The sequence below is a fragment of the Chaetodon auriga genome, chromosome 24, assembly GCF_051107435.1.
Source record: "Chaetodon auriga isolate fChaAug3 chromosome 24, fChaAug3.hap1, whole genome shotgun sequence".
In the NCBI taxonomy this organism is placed as follows: Eukaryota; Metazoa; Chordata; class Actinopteri; order Chaetodontiformes; family Chaetodontidae; genus Chaetodon; species Chaetodon auriga.
Genome location: NC_135097.1, coordinates 15124669 through 15145188, shown reverse-complemented (window position 1 = coordinate 15145188; position 20520 = coordinate 15124669). Strand labels below are relative to the sequence as shown.

Sequence of the window (20520 nt, the reverse complement as noted above, 5' to 3'; positions counted from 1 at the left end):
GTTTATTGATTAGGAGATTATTCTGTGTGCAAACTTGACACCAAAGGCTGGCATTAAAGGAAAGCTCATATATTATGTTTTAATGTATTATCCTCTGGGGAGCAGGAATATGACTGGCTAATTTGGCCATTAGATATTTTGGATGGTGGCACACCAAGAAAGGTCACTGGGCCACCAACATTTACTGGGAAATCATCCTCAGGGGACGATAAATCCACATCTGAAATTTCATGGCAATCTGGCCACTGGTTGTCATGATGTCTTACTCACGGTTAGATGGACACCAGACAGACTGGGGGACAAACAGGGAGAGCATCAATAATAGAAACCAAAAATTATAGGATAAATGCAAAAATGCATGAAGGTCAGCCAAAAAAGAGCAAGGTTCATAACCTATGTTCCTGAAAAATTGACTTTTGGAAATCCAAGGTTTTCACCAGACAATCTCAATATGACTGGCATACATTTATGCCAGCGCTATGTATTAAATATGCAGGACCGAGGAGAAGTGAGAGGCGAGGGCCCGTTCTGAATTCAGATCAGGAACCAAACCACTGGAAGACCCCAACAGGATTCCAGTGTGGGTTGCCAGGGCAACATGAGCAGGAACTTCCAACCATGGCAGCCGAAGTGCAGATGATGAAGAAGAGAGCGCAAAACACCGAGGAACGTGGGGGTGGAGAGGGGTATCTGTTTACAGGGACAAAACTGGAGAATCAATGAACGCATGCTGGGGACATCTGAACACCGGAGCAAAACAAAGAAAGTTTGGAGAACGCCTGGGATGTTCCAGCAGATGATGAAGATGAAGCTTGTGCCACAGCCTGCCAAGTACTTGTTTTGGCTGTCGCTTGGTAACCAGTACCCCCCAGCTCCACCGCACACATACAAACACAGCATACACAGAGGCGCACAAATGATTACACTGAGTAATTTTGTCTTTAAGGGTTTTCACCTTGCCACGCCGGAAGCACGGGCGAGGAAGCGGAGAAAGAAAGAAGGTAGTTGGTTCGCGGTGGAACGCACACACACATCTTCCTCACACACACACACAGCACTGCAGGAACAAACAACAATCTCTCTGCCCCGCTGCCAGCATCCTTGAAACAACCTGTAAGACAAACGTGTCTCGATGCTTTTATTTAGCTGCCGGGCAGCCAGCATCCACCTGGCATCACTAAACACTTAATTAGACAGTAACACTACAGTAGAATACCGCTCCACGCACTTTACAAGGTCTCGTTAGCAAGGCAACCGCGGCATCGAAGCGACAAACGCTACCTACTACCAAGTGGCAAAGAGCTGTCCGGTGCCAACACCGAGGCCAAAATAAGATAAGGGCCTTGAATGAAGATCTTATCGATGGATAAACTCGATCATCCACAGTGCTTTTATGTTTCAGACAATTAACTTGCTATTGTAGTCTGTGTCAACGCAGCCAACAGATCGGGCACAGATATATGCTTCACAATCCGGACTATCAGCATTCTACTGTGCCAGGTAGCCTGATTAGATTTCACTGACATGGGTTTTGGAAGCTGAGGCAGACTTTCTAGTTTGAATTAGACATTTTATGCCTGCATATGTTTTGCATCTGACCATTGTAAAAGCTAGAGTGTCCAGAAAATAACAAAGATCAGTTTTCACTCTTGAATCTCCAAACTTCTGGAAAATGACTTAGACCATCATGAAAGACAAAAAACTCCATTGATGCTCAGAGTAATGTAATTCCTTGGTTAGCAGAGCACTGATGCAGGGAAATGCACTCTGGAACTCTTCAAAAAAAAAAAAAGTACAATCATGGCCCTCCTTCCATTATATGGGTGTAGAAAGTTCTACTGAAAACCTATATGTCATGTATCAAACTCACTCACTTAAACCTTCACCAAGGTTTAGTCACCTTGGATTCACAACAGCTAGAATGGATTCCAATGGGTACAACGTTTCATTGTGGAAAAGAATGAAAACGTCAATAGACATTTCTCAAACTCAGTCCGTCGGTAGCTGCTACATGCAGCAGTGTTACATACAAAAATGGTGCTTCGGGAGCCGGGCACAATGGCTCTCCATTGTTGTGACCATGCTACATTCATACTAGCATAGCTGGCACTAAGACGTCCCCATATGCTATTTATGTACGGTGTTCATATAATAGAAAGCAAATATTCAATAAAAAGCATATCTAATGACAAATTTTCTAAATAAAACTATTCATACATCAGCTGCTCTTTGTAGCACCTTCCATGCACTCAAAGCTATGGTTGCTAGCTTGCCCAGAAAAGTAGTGTAGCTACTCAACTTAGCTGCCTTGTTACGAACATTAATTAACTAATTAACCATATATTAACAGAGAATTAATATCTTGGAGCAGCTCTCCTTTCTTGTGCGCTACGTTCAGGTGTTGGTAGCTCTTACACGGGGCTTGCAGTGCTGCAACAGCTAGTGCTCTCTACTGGCAATAAATGGGATGATGTCAGTTAGGGCAGCAATGGGCACGCAATCCATTTAAAAATGATATTCATCAAAAAATATTCTTGGGGGAAAATACATTAGTCTGACATAATAATAATGTAGCCAAATGATGAACACACTACAAAACAGCCATATAACCTAATTCTGTGTATTACATTAATCCATAGAAATTCATTGTCGAGGGTGCTAACCCAAAAGATAACCACACTAGTGACAAATATTAGCTTTTTATTTAGCTATATTTTTAAAAAAAAATTCATTGCCTAACACATGCTCAGAGGGATAATGCTGCAGGAGTAGTGATGTTTTGATATTACAAAAAAAAAAGTGTTATGGTGGGTATTTTCCAGTACCAGCTTGATATAACAATCACAGCGATACATCTTTCAGACCTTCATAGTGGAAAAAATGGATGGCAGGCATCAATCAACCATGAGAGGAGACCAGGACCCATCTGATGTTGCGGAAAGACACTCAACTGTACTTAGATGTGTCCTAACGGCCATGTTGGATGGCAAGCCTGCTTTAGCGGTGCTGCACTATGTAATTTGCAGGATTCACGCTAAAAAGAGACAGGGGAGAACCGAGCAAACAAGTCTGATGATTTACAGTGTGGGTTTTGGAGTGTCTTTTTAACCAGGATGAACGAGGACAGACAAGATAAATGACGAGAAAGGCTCTCCTCACATGTGCAAACAATTTTCCACCGCAGAACAACCAGGGGCCAAATGAACTGTCTGTTCAGTATGTGAAGCGTGAACAAATGCCTTTCACATTAAGTCAGGACCCTGGAGACCTAGATAGTGTGTGTGCGCATGTGCATGTGTGTGACTGGAGCAAGAGGGAGTGAGCATGGCTGTGTATAGTTACGGCTTATAGGCGTGTGTACACACCTGCGTGAGCACTGATTTCCCATGCAAATAAAGGCAAGCACCTTATTACAAAAAATCATGGTTCCCTCTAAATACTCAATTTAAATTCAACCAATGCCATGTTTAGATTAGATGTATGCTGCAGGCGGATAATCCTTTGACCTAATTGGCTAAAATGATGCTTGTAATCTGAAGGTGGTGTTGGCAAGGTAACCTGGGGGGATGCAGAAAAGATGAGGGTAAAAGGTTGTATCACCCAGTATTCTTTACAGATAGAACATCATATGAACTGTAAAAAACCTTCAACCCAACACCAGGAATAGAAGGAGAAGAAGAAAAAGATGAGAATGAGGAACGGTGAAGACAGGTACATTCAAACTGATGATGTCAGCTGACAATGACAAGAAGGACAAAGTTAATTGAAAACAGCCATTAAAGTGTGAGCTGCTGCTTTAAGTGCAACACACTCAGACAGCATCGCAGAGTAATCTGATATGTGTCGATTCACACCTGTAGCACACACACACGCAGAGGGAGGAACATGATACGGAGGTGGTCGAGACAAGGACAAGGCAACAATAAAACTCCACACCACCAAATGGATTCATGGTCTTCACAGGGTGAATCCTACTGACTTGTTCCTCTACCACCAACAAACAGATGACATTTTAGGTTTTTAGTGAACCATTTCCACAATTGCAGGATAGATTGCTATGAACTTTGGTACAGACATCTGAGGTGCCCAGAGCATGAATGCTAATGACTTTGGTGATCCACTGACTTCTCGTACTGCATAATTTCTCAACATCTACTGGATGACTTGGTACACAGCTTGGAACGGACATTCATGTGCCAATAACTTTCCCTCTTACCTTTCATAATATCACCAGCAGGTTGGGATGTTCGGTTCAGAGTGAAATGTCTCAACAACTATGACGGACTGCCATGAAATTTGGACCAGACATTCACGCTCCCCTCAGGATGAATTCTAATAACTTTTCTTGATTCCTTCACTTCAGTCAAACTTTAACTTTGTCAAGTTCGCATTTAGTGCTAAATAAGAATATGTCTGAACTAAGATGGCAAGCATGGGAAAAAAAAAAAAAACCATACCTGCATCGTGAGCGTGTTAGCATGCTGACATTAGCATTTAGTTAACCCTGAGCACAGTCTCACAGAGCGGCGAGCGTTGCTGTAGACTTGAGGGCGAGACACACAAGCATCATCGCAGGTGTATGTGAGCCAGCCTGTCAAGATACGCCGCTGTCTGATTCCAAATCATCAATCTGCATCAACTCTGCAGAAAAGCAGCAATTTATCTGCTCTCTCAACTGTGTGGTACACACATCAAATGATACACAAACGTTGATGTGTGTTGCTCTTCAGTGTTGTTTACTATGAATATTAAGACTGATGTGACTCACCATATTGTTGCAATATTTCATATTTATTTTTGGTCCTGATAGGCTGTACAGTCACACAATATATTCAGGCTCTTATCTCCCAGCCGGGTCATATCACCTGATGCTTATACATACAGTGGATGAGGTGATTATCACATACTTTTATACTGTTTTATATTTTAAATCTTTGGCCATCCAAGACTCCATGAATTCAGTGTTCTTCTACTTTCATTTATTCCCACCCAGGAGGGCTCTTAAACGAGGAAGTGGCAGGAATTACCCACAATTCCCCTATGGGGGTAGAGGGTGGGATGAGAGTTTGGACTGTCAGCACCCCTTTTGCCGCCCATTAATCACTTAGGCTACTGTGGGACAGGCCGCCAGGGATCAGCAACACACACATGCAGGCACACGCGCTCGCAAATTTAAAAAAGGTGTGAGCGCAATACCAATGCATAATCTGTCTCTCCACGAAACGATCAATACGCGCAAAATAGAGAAACCTTATTAAACGTTGAGGGCTGTTTCCTCGGCGATACAATTGCACATATTGGAGACACATGCGCGCTGTTCGTCGCCACAGAGAGGAGACAGGAATAGAGGGAACACGAACACAGCTCGGAGTTCCCTGAGGCTGGTCAGCAGCTCAGAGAGAGAGAGGAGAGAGAGAGGAGAGAGAGAGAGAGACGGGCACAAAGAGAGCACTTCCAGCAGTGGAGGCTCTCTTCATTCAGAAGGCTGGGATCATGTTTACAGCATCATGTCCCTTCCCAGGACGTCTTCAGGGACTCCACACACATGTATGTGTGTTTACGTCTCTGACAGTGGATAATGATTTTGTTGGATATAACATGCTAATATCATGAAATGTCCTTAAACCTGTCATCTTTAACATACTTGCACATTCTCAGTGTGTTAAAGCCCCTATTGTGCCCCTAATACAATATGTTAAAGCCCCTAATATGTTCTCAGAATTCTCTGTTGGGTTCAGGAACATAATCATGGGGCTGTGTCTGTGACCTCTGACCTCCTCAATATTATTTTTTCCTATACGGCTGAAGAAGGAGCACCTGAAGGGAAAGCAGGCATTTTACCGTTGCGCTTATTGTATTTTGATCTTGATTCTATATCCACTTTCTTTTCAGCTTTTCCTTGAATATCTGCATGCTCTTACGATAAAACACCCATTACACACACACACGCACACACACTTCACCAGCTTTATCTGCTCTTCAAGGACACCTCTGGAGGATGCCTGAGGGAAAGCTCTTTTATGCTCTAAGCCATCAATTGACCAATCAAGGCTTGCCAAAGTAAAGCGACTGTTTCCGTCGCTGCTGCGGTGACAGAGGGGGATACACAAGAGCTGTTTTCTGCAACAGCACTTTTACTAGAAAACTAGGTGAACAATTCAGCCTCGTGTCAAAACACTCGCAGCCCGGTAGGAAATGGAATTTGGCCAGAAAACAAACATATTTCAGTTGATGTGATGATTGGCCTGAAAACGAAACGTATGTAAAAACTGCGATACTAAGGTGGTTTTTATTGCAGCCCTGATTACCCATCATCAAGACGGATGTGACAAGTGAAGTCCTCTGCGCTGCTGACCCTCTCAACGGCGCCTTACATTTGGAACCTCGGAGACTCCGAAACGAAATGATGAAACAAGAGGGGAGGCAAAGATTCATTTTTCCCACCCATCAATCTGCTCGGCGCTCATAAATGTCAGCCTTAGGGAAATTGAATGGCACCATTTGTCTGTGTTTATTAGGCTGGGATGAACTCGGTCTCAGTGACCTTTCAGAGTACATACCCATGCCAAGTTAGCTGAGGATCAGTCAAACTCAGAGTTCCTGTGACTGGCAGAGTCTGAGCGCGAGCATCCCTGCGGACTCATCACCTTGATTAAAAAAAGACGACGCAGACGCGGAAGTTCCTCACAAGAAAGGCCGGAGTCCTTTGGGAGAATGTCAATTTTTTTTTTATTACTTAAATGCCCAGTCTTAAATGCCAAAGTCCTCGAATCCTGCAAGTCATTATTAAATTGTGGTGCCTTCGTCCTCACGGGTGACTTTGACCAGTTTGTTTGAGTGGATCGAGTTTGGGCTCCTTATCGCCGAAGCGAGATCAAAGTTCTTTCTTTACGAAACAAATCAGTGCACTTTTGCTGATTGTGGTGTGATTATTTGGTCAAAATTGCAATAACCAAGAAAAGGAAATTGTGTCTATTTTTCAGCCATTATAGCATTTGTGCTCTCCAGTTGGCGTGTGTTTTTGGGAGGCTGCCTGTGTTGGCGGCCACTAAAAACTGTTGATAATATCACTACAATTGTTAGAGCCACACAGACAATTAACCAGCTGGGAGGATGATGTTGTTAGCTGCCGCTGAGTGTCATCTGTGATTTGAGCACAGTCTCCGTGACTCTGAACGTTACTCTTTGTTATGATTCACATCACAGCGTCACAGGGAGCTTTTCTGACAGTCTGGTCATCACCACAACTGGTCTGTGCAAAGATTTCTGGCTTCTGAAATTCAACTTTTTCACGTTCTTGCCATTTGGACCCGTGTGAAGGCGCCCAGAGATGCGCATTACCTGCAAACGTTTACATTATCTACAACCAATTTGTCATAAATTTGAGCAAAATAGTTCTGCTGGCTGCTTTGCCGGCAGATTATTTTCTCTTTCATGTTATTCTTTCTTTTCCAGAGCTGCCTGCAGCCACTGCCAGTGCCAGTAAAACAGCAATGTGTTACACTCACAAAAAGGCTGTGATTGCAAGTGATGTCCCCACCAGACACCACCACCAATCCCCCCCTGGCGTCTGTCAATATCCATCACAAAGACTGCTCTTGTTTACACAGTGGAGCTGCTCTCACTTAACCCTGCCCCGAGGAAAAACTCTGATAAATATAACTATTCATACAGTTATCTTCATGTCATCACACAATCATCTAGAAAATAATCACTTAAATATCCCTAAAAAAAAAAACTGGAATACAGTCTAAGTGCTTGGTCACTTTAATGGATGGATGTATCATCTATGTTGTACTATTTTTGTCACCGCTGACATCACTGTTCAATCCTAGTGGGGCTAATTTTTTTTGTGATATCAGAACATCTGGCTGAAATCTACTTTAGTAGACACACTGAGACACTGACGGTAAAGGCATACAAAGGAGGCTGCTACATCCAGTTTCATGTGAGCCAAATTACGTTCCAACCCACAATTAAACAAGGCACGGCAAAATTCATGGGCTAAAAAAAGAAAGAAAAAAAAAAAAACTCCATCAATATTTCAGCCATGGCTTCGTGTGGGTGAATCAAGCAGTCTGTTGAGTGCGAGCTCCTTGTCTCCACACTGCCTCTGTGCGCTCACAGGCGCGTCCTTGGACCCTCTCTAAATGTTATCACACACAGTGGCGTGAGTGATTGTTATTGTGGTTCCCAAAGTGGGGTTACAGGACCTTCCCCGGGTCACTAATAGAACATTAAAGGGGTTCCCCAAGTCATATGAGCCATGTGTTCATTTTACTGTAATTTAATGTAAAGGGCGGTTCAAACAAAGGACGCAGATAATAGGAAGTTTCAGTCTGAATGCTGATTCCCCTGCGCAGCGCCGTGTGACAACAACAAGATGCTCGTGAACATGGACCACCATGTGATGTAATGGAAGTCTGGGGCGACACGGTGCACATGTCTATTAGTGGGGCCCCTGACGTGAAAACGTTTACAAAGTCCTGATCTTTCAACAAAGCCCGGTGCCTGACAACATCCACCGCGCGTCCAGGTGGACCACCTGGATGCGTAAAAACTACACCGTGCCTCCGTCTCTCTGGGAGCCGCGCAGCGTGCGTCTGCAGCGGCAGCCTCCAGCGAGAACAATAACTTGTTTCTGATGATGTGCGCTGTGGCTGGAGTGATGGATGGTGGAAGGTGACAAAGAGGGGTGTAGTGGTGATGGTGTATGAACCAGCGGGTCGTGACGGGACGGGACGAGGAGGGGTAGGCTACTTACGCTGCTGTTCTCTCCTGTCCAGTGAACCATCGCCTGGTTGTGGGTCGCATCCCCTTTGAGCACGAACGAACTGCTGAGCAGGGACATTTGTTTTTCCCGGGACAGTGCTCTCCTGAAGCGGGGTGAGCTATCCGCGCCAACGGCATCCTGGCCACCGTCCGTCGGTAAGCCCGGCGGGGAGCCTCCGTCTCCGCCGCCCATGTCAAACGTACGGTCCTCCCCGCCGCGCCGGTTTAAAGCCCCGCTGTCACAGCGCACGGGTCCCGGCAGTGCCATCCAGGCCGAGGCGATCAACAGAAAGACGAAGAGGTGCGAAGGAACGGAGACCGGGTTTTCGGGGCGCAGAGATGCCATTCTTTGCGCCGTAGTAGCGCTCGTATCGCGGAGACTGATGGAGAGACTGCTGATGCTTGTGGAAGATAGATAGGTGTATACTGTAAGCCGAGAGAGAGGGAGAGTGAGGGAGAAGGAGGGAGGGAGGGAGGGAGGGGAACTAGAGCGAAGGCAGCTACTGGGAACAACGTGGACGCGTCTCTGTGCCAAGCGGGATCCACAGGACGGCGCAGCGGTGCCATCTGCTGTCGTGCAGCTGCAGCGCCCTGCGCCCACGCTACTGTACTCAGTGCATTTTCCTAAAGTGTCATCACATGACGAGTTCCTATTTTAGATATGACATGACTTATTTCAAAGATGCACCGTTAAAACGCATTTTTACTTCATGCATTTCTTGCTGCAGAGCCCCCAGCAGAGGAGCAAACACCAGTGACTCAAAAATGGGAATTAATGACCTGGAGCCCTTTAAACACACTGAAACTTCTGCTCGGGTTTAGGTTTGATACTCAGTGAAATAAAATAAAAAATCCCTATTCATTGATAGAAAATACCCAGCGTTGTTTTGGCCCAATATTAGTGTTTCAACGTGGGGTTATTTCCCAAAACTAAAACATATTATTGTTTCCAAACTGATTTATTGTAGCTCTGTTTAAACTTACATGTAACTATTTGTTCCTGTAGAACTTTGAAATGTCATATGCACTTCATTTTGTGCAAATAATAGGAAATGTGTGACCATTTTAGGTAGAACATTGTATCCAACAATAGGTCAAAATAATAATTATTTTAGTTTGGGTGGCTAGCTCTTCAGTAATGCAAAAGTATAACACTGACACACAGTCAAAACTGGTGCAGAATAAAGTTAATCCAGTGTGACTGGTGTTGGGATGCTAGTTTGAAGCCCAAACAACATAAGGAAACAACGCGAGAGATCTATTTACCAGACATCCCTGAGCAGGTGGAACACTGACTGAAGACTGGTCCTGAGGAGAATTTGTAAATGTTACAGGTCAGCAGTTAATCAGCTTACGGGCAGTTGTCCCTAAATTCTCCCAGGGTTTAATTTTGTTTCATCTTTCAAATAAAGTCCTGCATTGCTTTAATTAGATTTTTGTTCCCAATTTAAAAGATAAAAACTATCAGATGTCCTAAAGCGGTTGGAAACACTCCCCAAAAAGACACTGCCAAGCCACATTTGCATGCAGTCAGTCCACTCACTGCCTCACTGCCTGTGATGGTGGCCAGCTGGCCAAGAGGTCAGAGTTCACATTAAGTAATAGCTCTCTTCTGTGTCCACCGTCCTATCCAATTATAGGCAGAGGCTGGATTAACCCGTGACTGGGTGGGTCGGGATTGGGGTCGGACGTCTCTTCAGGGCAAACCACAAGGATTTACCTTTGCTGTGTGCTGACATTAAGCTGTGACCACAAAATCCCAGTGCTGATTTTTGTCCTCTGTCATGTAGATTATTAGTTTTCCTGACCATAAAGTGCAGCACATAAAGAAAGTGCTCTAAAAGACAGGATTAACCTGCCTCACCGGCCAGTACCAGGGTTGGCTTGTAGGGTCTTTGACATTCTGTATCAACAGCACTGTATTTTCGCAGCTACAAGCAGTGCCATGTGATGTGGGAGTGGTGGAATAATACAAATAATGAAAAGTGAGCAACTGCTCAGACGCTCAGTGGTCTCAAAAGTCCTTGGTTCACTATAAACTGAAATAAAAAAGGGGGTTCTGTGCCTAATCTTGGGGTCCTGTTTTAGGATAAGGGCCTCCAGTGATGTTTTAGTTGGTATTGTGCACATTTAAATACATTTACAGTTAATTAACTGAGTTCAGCAACACAGGAGCTCAATGGGGGTCCTTGGTTTTTAGCCTGGGGTCCTCTAGCAGATTATTCCAGCCCCGTTTCAGGGATTTAACATGTGAGTTTAAATTGGATCTTGTAGGTTTTATCAATGTAATGAAGAATCAAAGGTTGGCTGTGCTAAATATGCTAACAAATATATTTGGAAGGCATTACTTAGAAAAGAAAACAGTCGGTTCCAGCTTTAAGTCATAACACCCCTGTGGACTTTTTGACGACGTATTGTTCGATTAAATGTTATCACAGAGAATGTAATTCATTTATTTAACACAATTTGACAAACTGATACCAATTAAAGCTGCACTGATCAATGTTTTGTACAGTATGAGTGATGTTAAAGGTGTCATACAGAGGTGACACCCCCACAGAGAATATCACCAAGTCTGCTTTTCCCCTCAAATCTATAAACCCACACTTCCTGTTGATGGTTTGGGACAGACAAGTCGTTTCTCGCTACCTGCAGAGCTGGCTTTGTGTACAATCTGGTTAGCATCATCATTGCTATTAGCTGCAGTTACTCGCTGGAATTCCGCGTGTCACGTGACAGACATGCGGTAAAATTTCTGGAAAAGTGCTTCATATAAATTTACTCAAACAGTATTTTGACGTTTCCCAACATGTTGCTTCATCTCGAAATAATAAAAATGTCAATAATTAAGTGATCACGACATTGTGGTACCATGCATGTGCATCATTTTAAATGGTCATTATGACATAAATATACAGTATAATGATCACTTAGACCTTCAGCTTGCCCAAAGAAAAACATACCATCATGTACATTTTGATATTTAAAGCTGAGTGCCGCTGTAAGCAGATGCTGCAGACTTCTAAACTCAGTCTTTAGGAGACAGGGTTGGACATTATTATTTCAGCAGAACCTCTCCTTAAAGACAGAGCTCTGCTCATGCTGACCTATGAGCGGTATCAGTGCTGAAAAGGTGATCTTTGTCAATTATTTATACGCCAGAGTCCTTCTGTTGTTGTTGCTGCTTGGGAATAAATGGACGGAGCGATGTTGTTGGCTCAACTGGTCTCAGATCAGTGCACTCAGGTGTCCAGAGTGGCGGAACAGGAGCAGAGTTAGTTTGAATATTTGATGGCTTTGAGGGCAGAAGGCGCAGCAGAATTACAGGAAGGGGAGAGGACGAGGATCTCAGAGAGTAAAACTCAGCCTTCAACCTTCAGCTCTCAGCAGATAAAAGCTGAAAAAGAAATACAGGAGCTATGAATGAACGAAGAGCAATGATGTATTAATTAAAAGTCAGTTGTTGCTCTCTGAGGGTGATGGAACGCTCTCCAAAGTATGAGACTGCTGAACCACAGGGGCGGCTGGGGCTCAGGAGGTTGAGGGTGTCACCCACCAATCAGAGGGTCGCTGGTTCAATCCGTGATATACAAGCCGCTCCCTGCATGTCTGCAGTGTGAACGGGCGAGCATAGAAGCAACAACAGGAAGTATCATCCTCTGAACGACTGGTCTGTAGACTAGAAAAACGCACTCGATAAATATAGTCCATTTATCTCCTGTCTGTGTCTCTCAGTCTGACAAGCTGGGAGGTCTATTTGCAAATGATTGACTGAATATTACAGTAAACACCCAAAAGACAACTCTTCATCTCTATTATGGAGAATTTCCACGACAGCACCGTTTGTCATTTCTTTTTCTTTTCTCTCCGTCCACATTGAGAATCCTCAAACTTGAGTTTTAGTGACGTTTAGAAGTAGAAACACCATATTTTGGCAGAGAAAAGTCAAAGAACCACAGCTGGGTAAAGTAATGCCAGACAGCCGAGGAGGGGGCACGGCATCAAGGGCTTCCAGGTTACTTCACATGATTTTTCATTAGTTAACTTATTTAGTCGTTTTTTTAACAAAATAATTCAACAGACAACACTGTAAATAATGCATGTGTCTGGAAAATATTGAATAATTCAGCCGACATTAATAATATGTATCAAAATGGAAATTGCACCTACATGTGATGCCTACAGAACTCACAGATCAAAACACAGCCTAGTTATCCAGCTGATCTGGCAGGACTTCAAATTAAAAATTTACTTGTGATCTTAAAAATAGGTCTATTTTCCGCATTTGCTGTGTTTTCGTGCACAAGCGCGGGACAGCAGATGATGGCAGCGCGTGCACCCTCTATGACCTCTATTGCTAGGATACTGCCTGTAATTGTGCCTCCTAAACTGGAGCTTAAATTTAAATATTTCATACCGCTGTGTGTCTGGGTGTGTGCCGGAGTGTGTGCAGGAGGAAGGCGAGGGCTACGGCTGCAGGAGCTTCAGCGTAATCTGTTTTAATCTAAAAGACAGGCCCAACACAAAAGCCAATTAGGGTGAAAATTAAATGGAAAATGTAAGCTGCATTTGTCATGATCACCCAGAGGATTCGGGCTGGCCGTGAAAATAACAAACTTATTTTACCTTGCCAGGAGAAAGTGTGCAGAAAGTGGAGCTGAGTTTAATCGACTTTTGTGAGAGACTGGAAAACATTTGGCCAAATTCTTGTGAAAATTTTGGAAAAATGTCTTTTTTTTGCAGGTGAAACTAAACTTTTCTGAAAGGAGAGAAAACCTTTTTGAGACAAACAAAACTTTTTGGGGGGGGAATAAGAACACTTTTGCATAGAACGCCTTTTTATTCTCGTGTCTAGTATATATTCCTGCATTTCACCATGTCTGGTGTGAAGCTCCAGAACTCATTTACATGGTAAGAATGTGAAAAAAAAAGGGACACACCAGAGGTACATGTTGTCTGCAGCGGATATGATTTTAATACAAGGAAAATATGCAAGTTTTGGTTGATTCATTATTGAAGTATACACTTGGAAATAACAGTAATGAGGATGAAAGACATGATTAGAGTCACGCATTCTCTAATTGGAGTAATTTGGAGTAAATTACAGTGAAGCCAAACTTGAGATCATCCTGCAGGCACGTAAGAGCACAGATTGGTACAGATTGTACAGAACCGCTGGTGCAAACGAGTCAGATGTGAGCGAATGAATGAAAGAAACCAGCTGATCAATAATCAATCAACACCAAGAAATCAAGCCAGCACTCTCATACAACTACCCCCACGAAAGAGGCCACAGGCGGCTGTTGAGAGTCAAAGTCTCTTGCAGTTCTCCCGCGGCTCTGTAAAACTAATGCACATTAATCTTCATAACATCCAATTATCCGTGAAAATTTCATGACGAACAAAGCTTCGTTCAGCAGCCGCTCGGCTGCATGCTAACAAGCTGGACTCCCGCGGTCCAAGGTTTGCCTCCCCCTGAGCTGTCTATGCACTCGGATGATGCAAGACCTGCTTTATTCATCCATACTTCTCATCTGTAATCACACACACACACACACACACACACACACACAAGAGTGCCACAGACACCCATCAGTGAGGGCCATGAAATATTTACTGAGTTTACTTTTCCGAGAGGTTATGATGAGGAGCTGCATTATTTCACGTACATAAACATTACCTATGACTGAAAAAGCTACAGGCTCCCAGGCCTTCTCTGGGGACTAAAGGCCACAAATCAATATTGTTTATATTCATGATTAATCAAATAACTATTAATAATGTAAAAGTGCTAGCATGGACCTATAGAGAATCATCAGCAACTCTGCAGCTCCCCTCAGCTCGATGCAGCTTTTTAGCCTGTTGTAGCTCATTTATTTGGTTTTCTGCAAAAAGGCTCTGATAAAGCCACTTAATGCAGCTTCCCCAACACCAAATAGCACCAGTGTTGATAGCTAATGACAAAAGTTCAAGCGTTAAAGAGCCAAATGTGTATTTTTCTCAAGAGTTGGCTCAGAGCAAAAGCAAAGCTAAAGGGGCTGTAAATATTTATCAGCTGGCCAGAAACAAACTCCAAATGAAAGCTAATGTTGCTTCATTTCTGCTGCCTGTGCAAATAGGTCACTCCTCTTGCCAACATGTTGTCCATATCAACATTATAAGTTCATATGTCGGTGTAAGTGTATGTAAGTTAAAGCTGCAGCAAACAGGACACGGAACAGTCACTGAGTTGTGTTTCTGGCCACGTGACAAATATATACCCAATATTTAGCTCTGTTTTGGTCAAATAATGAGGAAAATATCTGGCTCTTTAGCTGCTTAACACAGATCTCGTCGCTAACTGTGTCTGTCTGCTGTTTGGTGCTGGCCAGGTAGCGTAGGGTGGGTTGATCGAAGCTCTTTTGCCACCAACATCTGCCCGCTGCAGCTGCAAAAGGGTACTGAGAGGAGTGGAAGTAAGCCAAAACAGTAAACTTGGAAGACGGTAAAACAAAATCAGCAGCTGAAAGGCGACATAAAGCTGTGCAGAGCTGAGCGCCGGTGCAGAGTGGAGTGATCATTCTCTGTGGGTTTGCTGCTACAAGTGAGCTCTTTGGTGTAGCTTATAGTAAAAGTACATGACAAAAGTATAAAAAGAAGTACTGCTGAATAAAATATTCTAATGGCCGTGATCACTTCTAGGCTCTACGGTGAAGCATAAACACCTTGAAGACGTACTTCAAACACAGTTTAATGGCATGTTCCACTCCAATAAAGAGCCAGCCACCAACTGACCCCGCTGACCCCCGGACGAGTAATTACCTCGGTTCAGGATCCTAGAAGCAGACACACACACCTTTAGCCACGCAGACACCAACGCTCCCCACCAATATTTCATATCTTGCATGGTCTAAGAAGTGTGACCATCAATTAAGGGCCACACGGGGCCCGCCCCCCCTCCTCTAACACCCGGCATACAGGTCCCGGCGTCCCAGCAGTCACGCTCTGTCGTCCCAGATTTAAAGCGGCGAGGTTGATAACTCACCCCAGCCGCCGGACACACACTTCGACAGGAAGAAACAAGGGTCTCTGAAAGCCTCGGTGTTGCTCGGCGGCACCGGAGCATGAACAAACAACGCTGCAGGCCTGCGTGTACTGGACAGATGTACACGAGTACTTTCTCGTTCGCCACTTAATGCACAGCGACGTGTACATTCTGCTCTGTACCTACCCACGTTGAATTCACCAAACCTCACGCACTGAAGCCGATGAATGCATTTGCATAACACTTTTTTTTTTTTTCTCATTGCCAACAGTGAAATAATAAAACACATGATTCAAGAGTTTGTACCCTTGTGTTGAGTGCACTTACAAAGGGTCAGGTCGCATCAGTTCATGCTGGTCTGCATCTCGAGTGGATAACAGCAGGCCTGATATAATGTAATTAAAACTCGAGTTTTAGTCCAAATATCTACATTTTTAAATGGAGTGGTGAATTGAACGGTTGATTCAAAACAAAAAGCTGTTTTCATGTCAAACTATTCTGGGCAGATAAAACTGCATTAACAACCAAATATGCAACTTTCTCTTCTTTCACACCCCTGTGCTAAGCCGTTTGAGCGGTTCAGCGTTGTGTCATGAGGCCGGGTTGTGATGAGTGATGGGCAGAGCTGCATCATAAGGCTGCTTTAATTCTCACAGCAATCACTCTGACCTACAATAGACCTTCAAGGATGACGGGCTAATCAGAGCTGTGGGGGCCAGCTTTGGTTGCTTTAACCCATCTATTAGCACAGAGGAGGATGTATATTCCTCTTGTTGTCTGAGTTGTATGGAATTTCGCTGGTGGATTTGGGAAGAACAATACTGATACTTTTGGATTGCTCACTCCTAACAAGGCCGATTTTATAAAGGTTTTATGAATTGTGCTGTAATCACTCCTGTAATTTGGTGAATGAGGTCGTGTGCAGGAAGGTTTTTCCCCCAGTTCACTTTAGAATGAGGCGGAATTTAGAAACAAAACTGAACTTTGCTGCAAAAGTGTAGCATATTATTTTCTTCTTGCTTCCTCTGAAAAGCAGAATTGGGCAGAGTAATGCCGTCTTTGTCTTTTTTTCACCACAAAAAGAGGGCACAATCACCCTGTTGGAGTGAAGTATAATTAGAAAACAAACCAAGGGTTCTGTGTTTATGTCCACGGTGATTGAACCGTGCAGTTTGAGCCACATTTCCACAGTTTCAGCCGTTCAGAAAGAATGACCGAAATGTGCCTGTCCAGCTTAATGAGCCACTGCTGCAACACACCTATACTGGAGGAGAAAACCAGGGGAGTTGTGCCACATCCAGATAATCCCCACAGGGTGACATGTTAGATTTTGTGTTTAGACTGTGTTGAAATTTAGAAACTTTGCCATTCAACCTTTTAACCAAAGCCAGGAGGAGCCCTCTGTACCAGCCAGACAGCTACTGTCACCACCAGCCTTGAAAGAGGATGTTGCAACGTGTGGGTTATACACAGTCCAGTCCTGTGGCTATGGGTGCTTTTAGATGGGATCAGACCACACTTGTACACACTGTATGAACTAGTTTGTTTCAGGCACCCAGCCTTCAGAGGTCTAAGTGTCCACTGAACCCTTCAGGAGGATAAACCCCAGCCAAAGAGACTCTCACTACCCGGTAATCCACTAATGTCTTACAACTGATCTATAAAGCATTAGAAGAACAGAACAGAAGCTTCTGTCTTGACATGAATATGAGACCATCATGTGAAAACCTGTTAGTATCTTATCAAAAAAAAAGTTAAATATATATATCTTTGTCTTATGCTGAGCCGTTCCTTCACTAAATGTGCATGTATTCACCGATACAGTGGAATGAGTTTGTGGTAAAAGCCTCTGACACAGCATTTAGACCATGTCAGCACAACATGACTCTGCAGTAAAACTCAGAAAAACAAGTTGTGCTGATAAAAGCCGCGCTTTAAAAGCCTTCAGCTGTGTTAACTTCCACCACCTTTAAAGCCTCTTCGCTTCAGCAATAAACACATCAGAGCAGTGAGAGTCAGAGCCGAGCAGTTTTATTCTGCCTTTGCTTGATGCAAATTTTTGCTTTGGGAATAGAAATACGTTTCCATTTGTCAGATTTCCCCAGAGAGCCCGGCCACTTTCCACCATCCCTCCCACCCACATGACTCACTCAATCAAACCCACCCCTGGGGTTTTATTTTCAACAGAGCTAAACATCTGAACACCGGCGCAAGAGCCTCCCGGTGCCTCCACCCTCCCGCCGCCACCATCCTGAACCTAAGATAGAGTAGTGAAACCCACCCTGGTGTAGCAACGCTAATTGTAACAGATTTGTTTATTGTGCAAGGCAAACGTCTTAATTGTTGTCAAGGGAGCGTGGGGAGGAAGAGCGGATGGATGGAGGTGGGAAGGGGTGTGTGTGTGTGTGTGTGTGTGGCTGGAGTGCAGAGGCTGACATGCTCGTCTATGGGGAGGAGGGGAAATGATGCGCTGTCACATCAAGAAATGTAGCAGTGAATTATTACTCCCACAAGTTATTCCGTGCTCAAGGTTAGCCCAGGGTCCTCCGCTTGAGTCAGAAGAAGGAGGCGTCACAGGGGAGGCGCCGTCTTGTGTTTGCATAGTTCTGTATGCAAGCGTCCTCACGCAACCTCACTGTTATCTTCAATCCATCACGTAGGTCTAGGCTGGCTCAATGATGCACGGGCGTCAATTGCATTATAGAACAAGAGAGGTACAACAGGGCTAAGACCAACAAGCCACAAGTCCAAGTCTGGAAAGTAAACACTGCCATGTAATTAGGTCCAAACATTCCCTCCCCATCATCCTCAGCTGCGCTCTGGGTTAATTAGCAAACCTCAGCATGCTAGCTCGCTAAAGTAAGACGTGAACATTGCAAACATTATTCCAGCTAAACATCAGCATGTTGTCATTGTGAGCATATCAGCATGCTGATGTTAGCATTCTGCTCGAGGCCCAACTGTCAGTAAACAGAGCTTCACAGAGCCACAAGCATGGCTGTCAACCCTCAGCCTCGTCCAGTATCTGTTACAAATGTACATAATACAGAAATAAATAAAGCTTTCTAGTAAACATGTCAACTATGACTGAATGTTTTCCATAATTTCATGTCGACCCAAGCAAAGTCTTTAAGTGCTAATGCGATAGTCTGAAGTATCATTTAATGTCTGTCTTTACTGAATACTTTTATGTCCCCCGTAACTCCCCGACATCCTCGTCTCTTGTTGTTCAAAGATCCAGACGTAGACAAAGGTGACACCGCCTTCACACTTCACCTTTGAGCGCCAACTTTTGCCAACAAAGTCACTGGGCAGCAAATTGCAAGTCCCATTTCTTCTTATGCTTCGTTTAATTGAGGTAAAGCAGAATAAAGTACAATTTTGACTGAATTAAACAGTCAAAATTTCCATTTGTCAGATACAGTTTGTTGCAGGTGGGTGTCCCATTAAACTGCACTAAAAGGAGTTACACTGTGCGGACCTTTTTTTTCCTGTTTCATCACAGGCCGAACACCTTTCCAGCTGGAATTCTGTTAGCGACACTGAACAAAGTAACTGAGGGATGAAGATTCAAGAAGATGCTGTTGCATATTTCATACGGTGGAGGAAAACAGGCTGGCGGGCCTTTAGTCACACCCTGCTTCATGGGCGGCCACTCAGTGAACGTCACAAACGCGAACTTCGGCGGTGAGCACACCATCATCACTCACCTCGCTGTAAGTGGAGCTACAGATGAAAAGCTGCCTTTTCGAACAATTCCGGCAGTTTCACATGAGTTTGAGCGCTGTCATGTTTGGAATTCTTGTCAAAGAAGCTGAAGAATTGCTGACATCAAGTGAAGTTAAGGATGGGGATCAGATCAGGTGTGAGGAATAGTTATGACTAAATATTCGAACATGCTACCTGAATGCTTTCTACATCTTCTTTACTGATGATTAGCAGGCTGATACAGAGAGTTTAGTGAAGAAAGGCTCACACTATGGCATATTTCTGCTGTTTCTAGTTTATTGGGGCGCAAGACAAAGCTGAAAATACACAGTCTTAAGTAAACTGTACATATCAGGTGCATTATTGAGCCCACAGATGGGACAAAAATAATATTTTATGCAGGATGCACTGAGACCAAATCCTTTTCACTTCGCTGTACTTTTCCATTTAACATCCATACTTGAGTAGTCTCCCTCTCCATTACTCCAAGTGATGGGCTGCACAGATAGCGGCGGTGACAGGGTCCCTCTCTGCCGTGCTCGCTCTCTCTTTGTGCTCTGCGAGTGTGCTGCCGCATGCGTCCCAGAGAAAGACGAAAATGATGAATGAAAGTCCTCTTTTGTGTTGTGAGCTGTCCTGTGGGTGCAGCGCTGAGAAAGCCTCCCTCCGGGCTCTGTGGTGTATTGCAATGCGTTCCTCCTGCCATGTCTCATATCAGCTCGACTGATCCAAGGCCATTCATTAAAACATGTGTTTGAATGCCCCCTGCTGGTGTTGTGCACACCCTGCCCTTCAAAGCCGTGGCAATCATCTGACCCTTGTGAGCTATTTTCCTGCTCTGAATCTGATCCGTGTAAACAAACATCCTCTTGGTAATACTGTGAAGGTCTTGTTAGTCTTGTTGGATGAGAAGGGAAAGGGCTGGGAGAAGATCCCCGAACATGAATAATTGAACAACCTTGAATATGTTGTCTTCTAGTTTGCGTGGGGGAAAAAAAAAAAAAAGAAAAACTTTC

At 44.1% G+C, this 20520-nt stretch overlaps 1 protein-coding gene across 7 annotated transcripts in view; it reads right to left on the bottom strand.

Annotated features, from left to right (window-relative positions):
• sorcs2 (sortilin-related VPS10 domain containing receptor 2) overlaps positions 1-9217 on the bottom strand; it is a 278384-nt gene extending 269167 nt beyond the window's left edge. For all 7 annotated transcript variants that reach the window (XM_076724452.1, XM_076724453.1, XM_076724454.1 and 4 more), the window contains exon 1: positions 8765-9217. In XM_076724452.1, the coding sequence (XP_076580567.1) occupies positions 8765-9118 (354 nt within the window). In that variant the 5' untranslated portion in view covers positions 9119-9217. The remainder of the gene's footprint in view (positions 1-8764) is intronic.
• Between the last annotated feature and the right edge of the window lie 11303 nt (positions 9218-20520).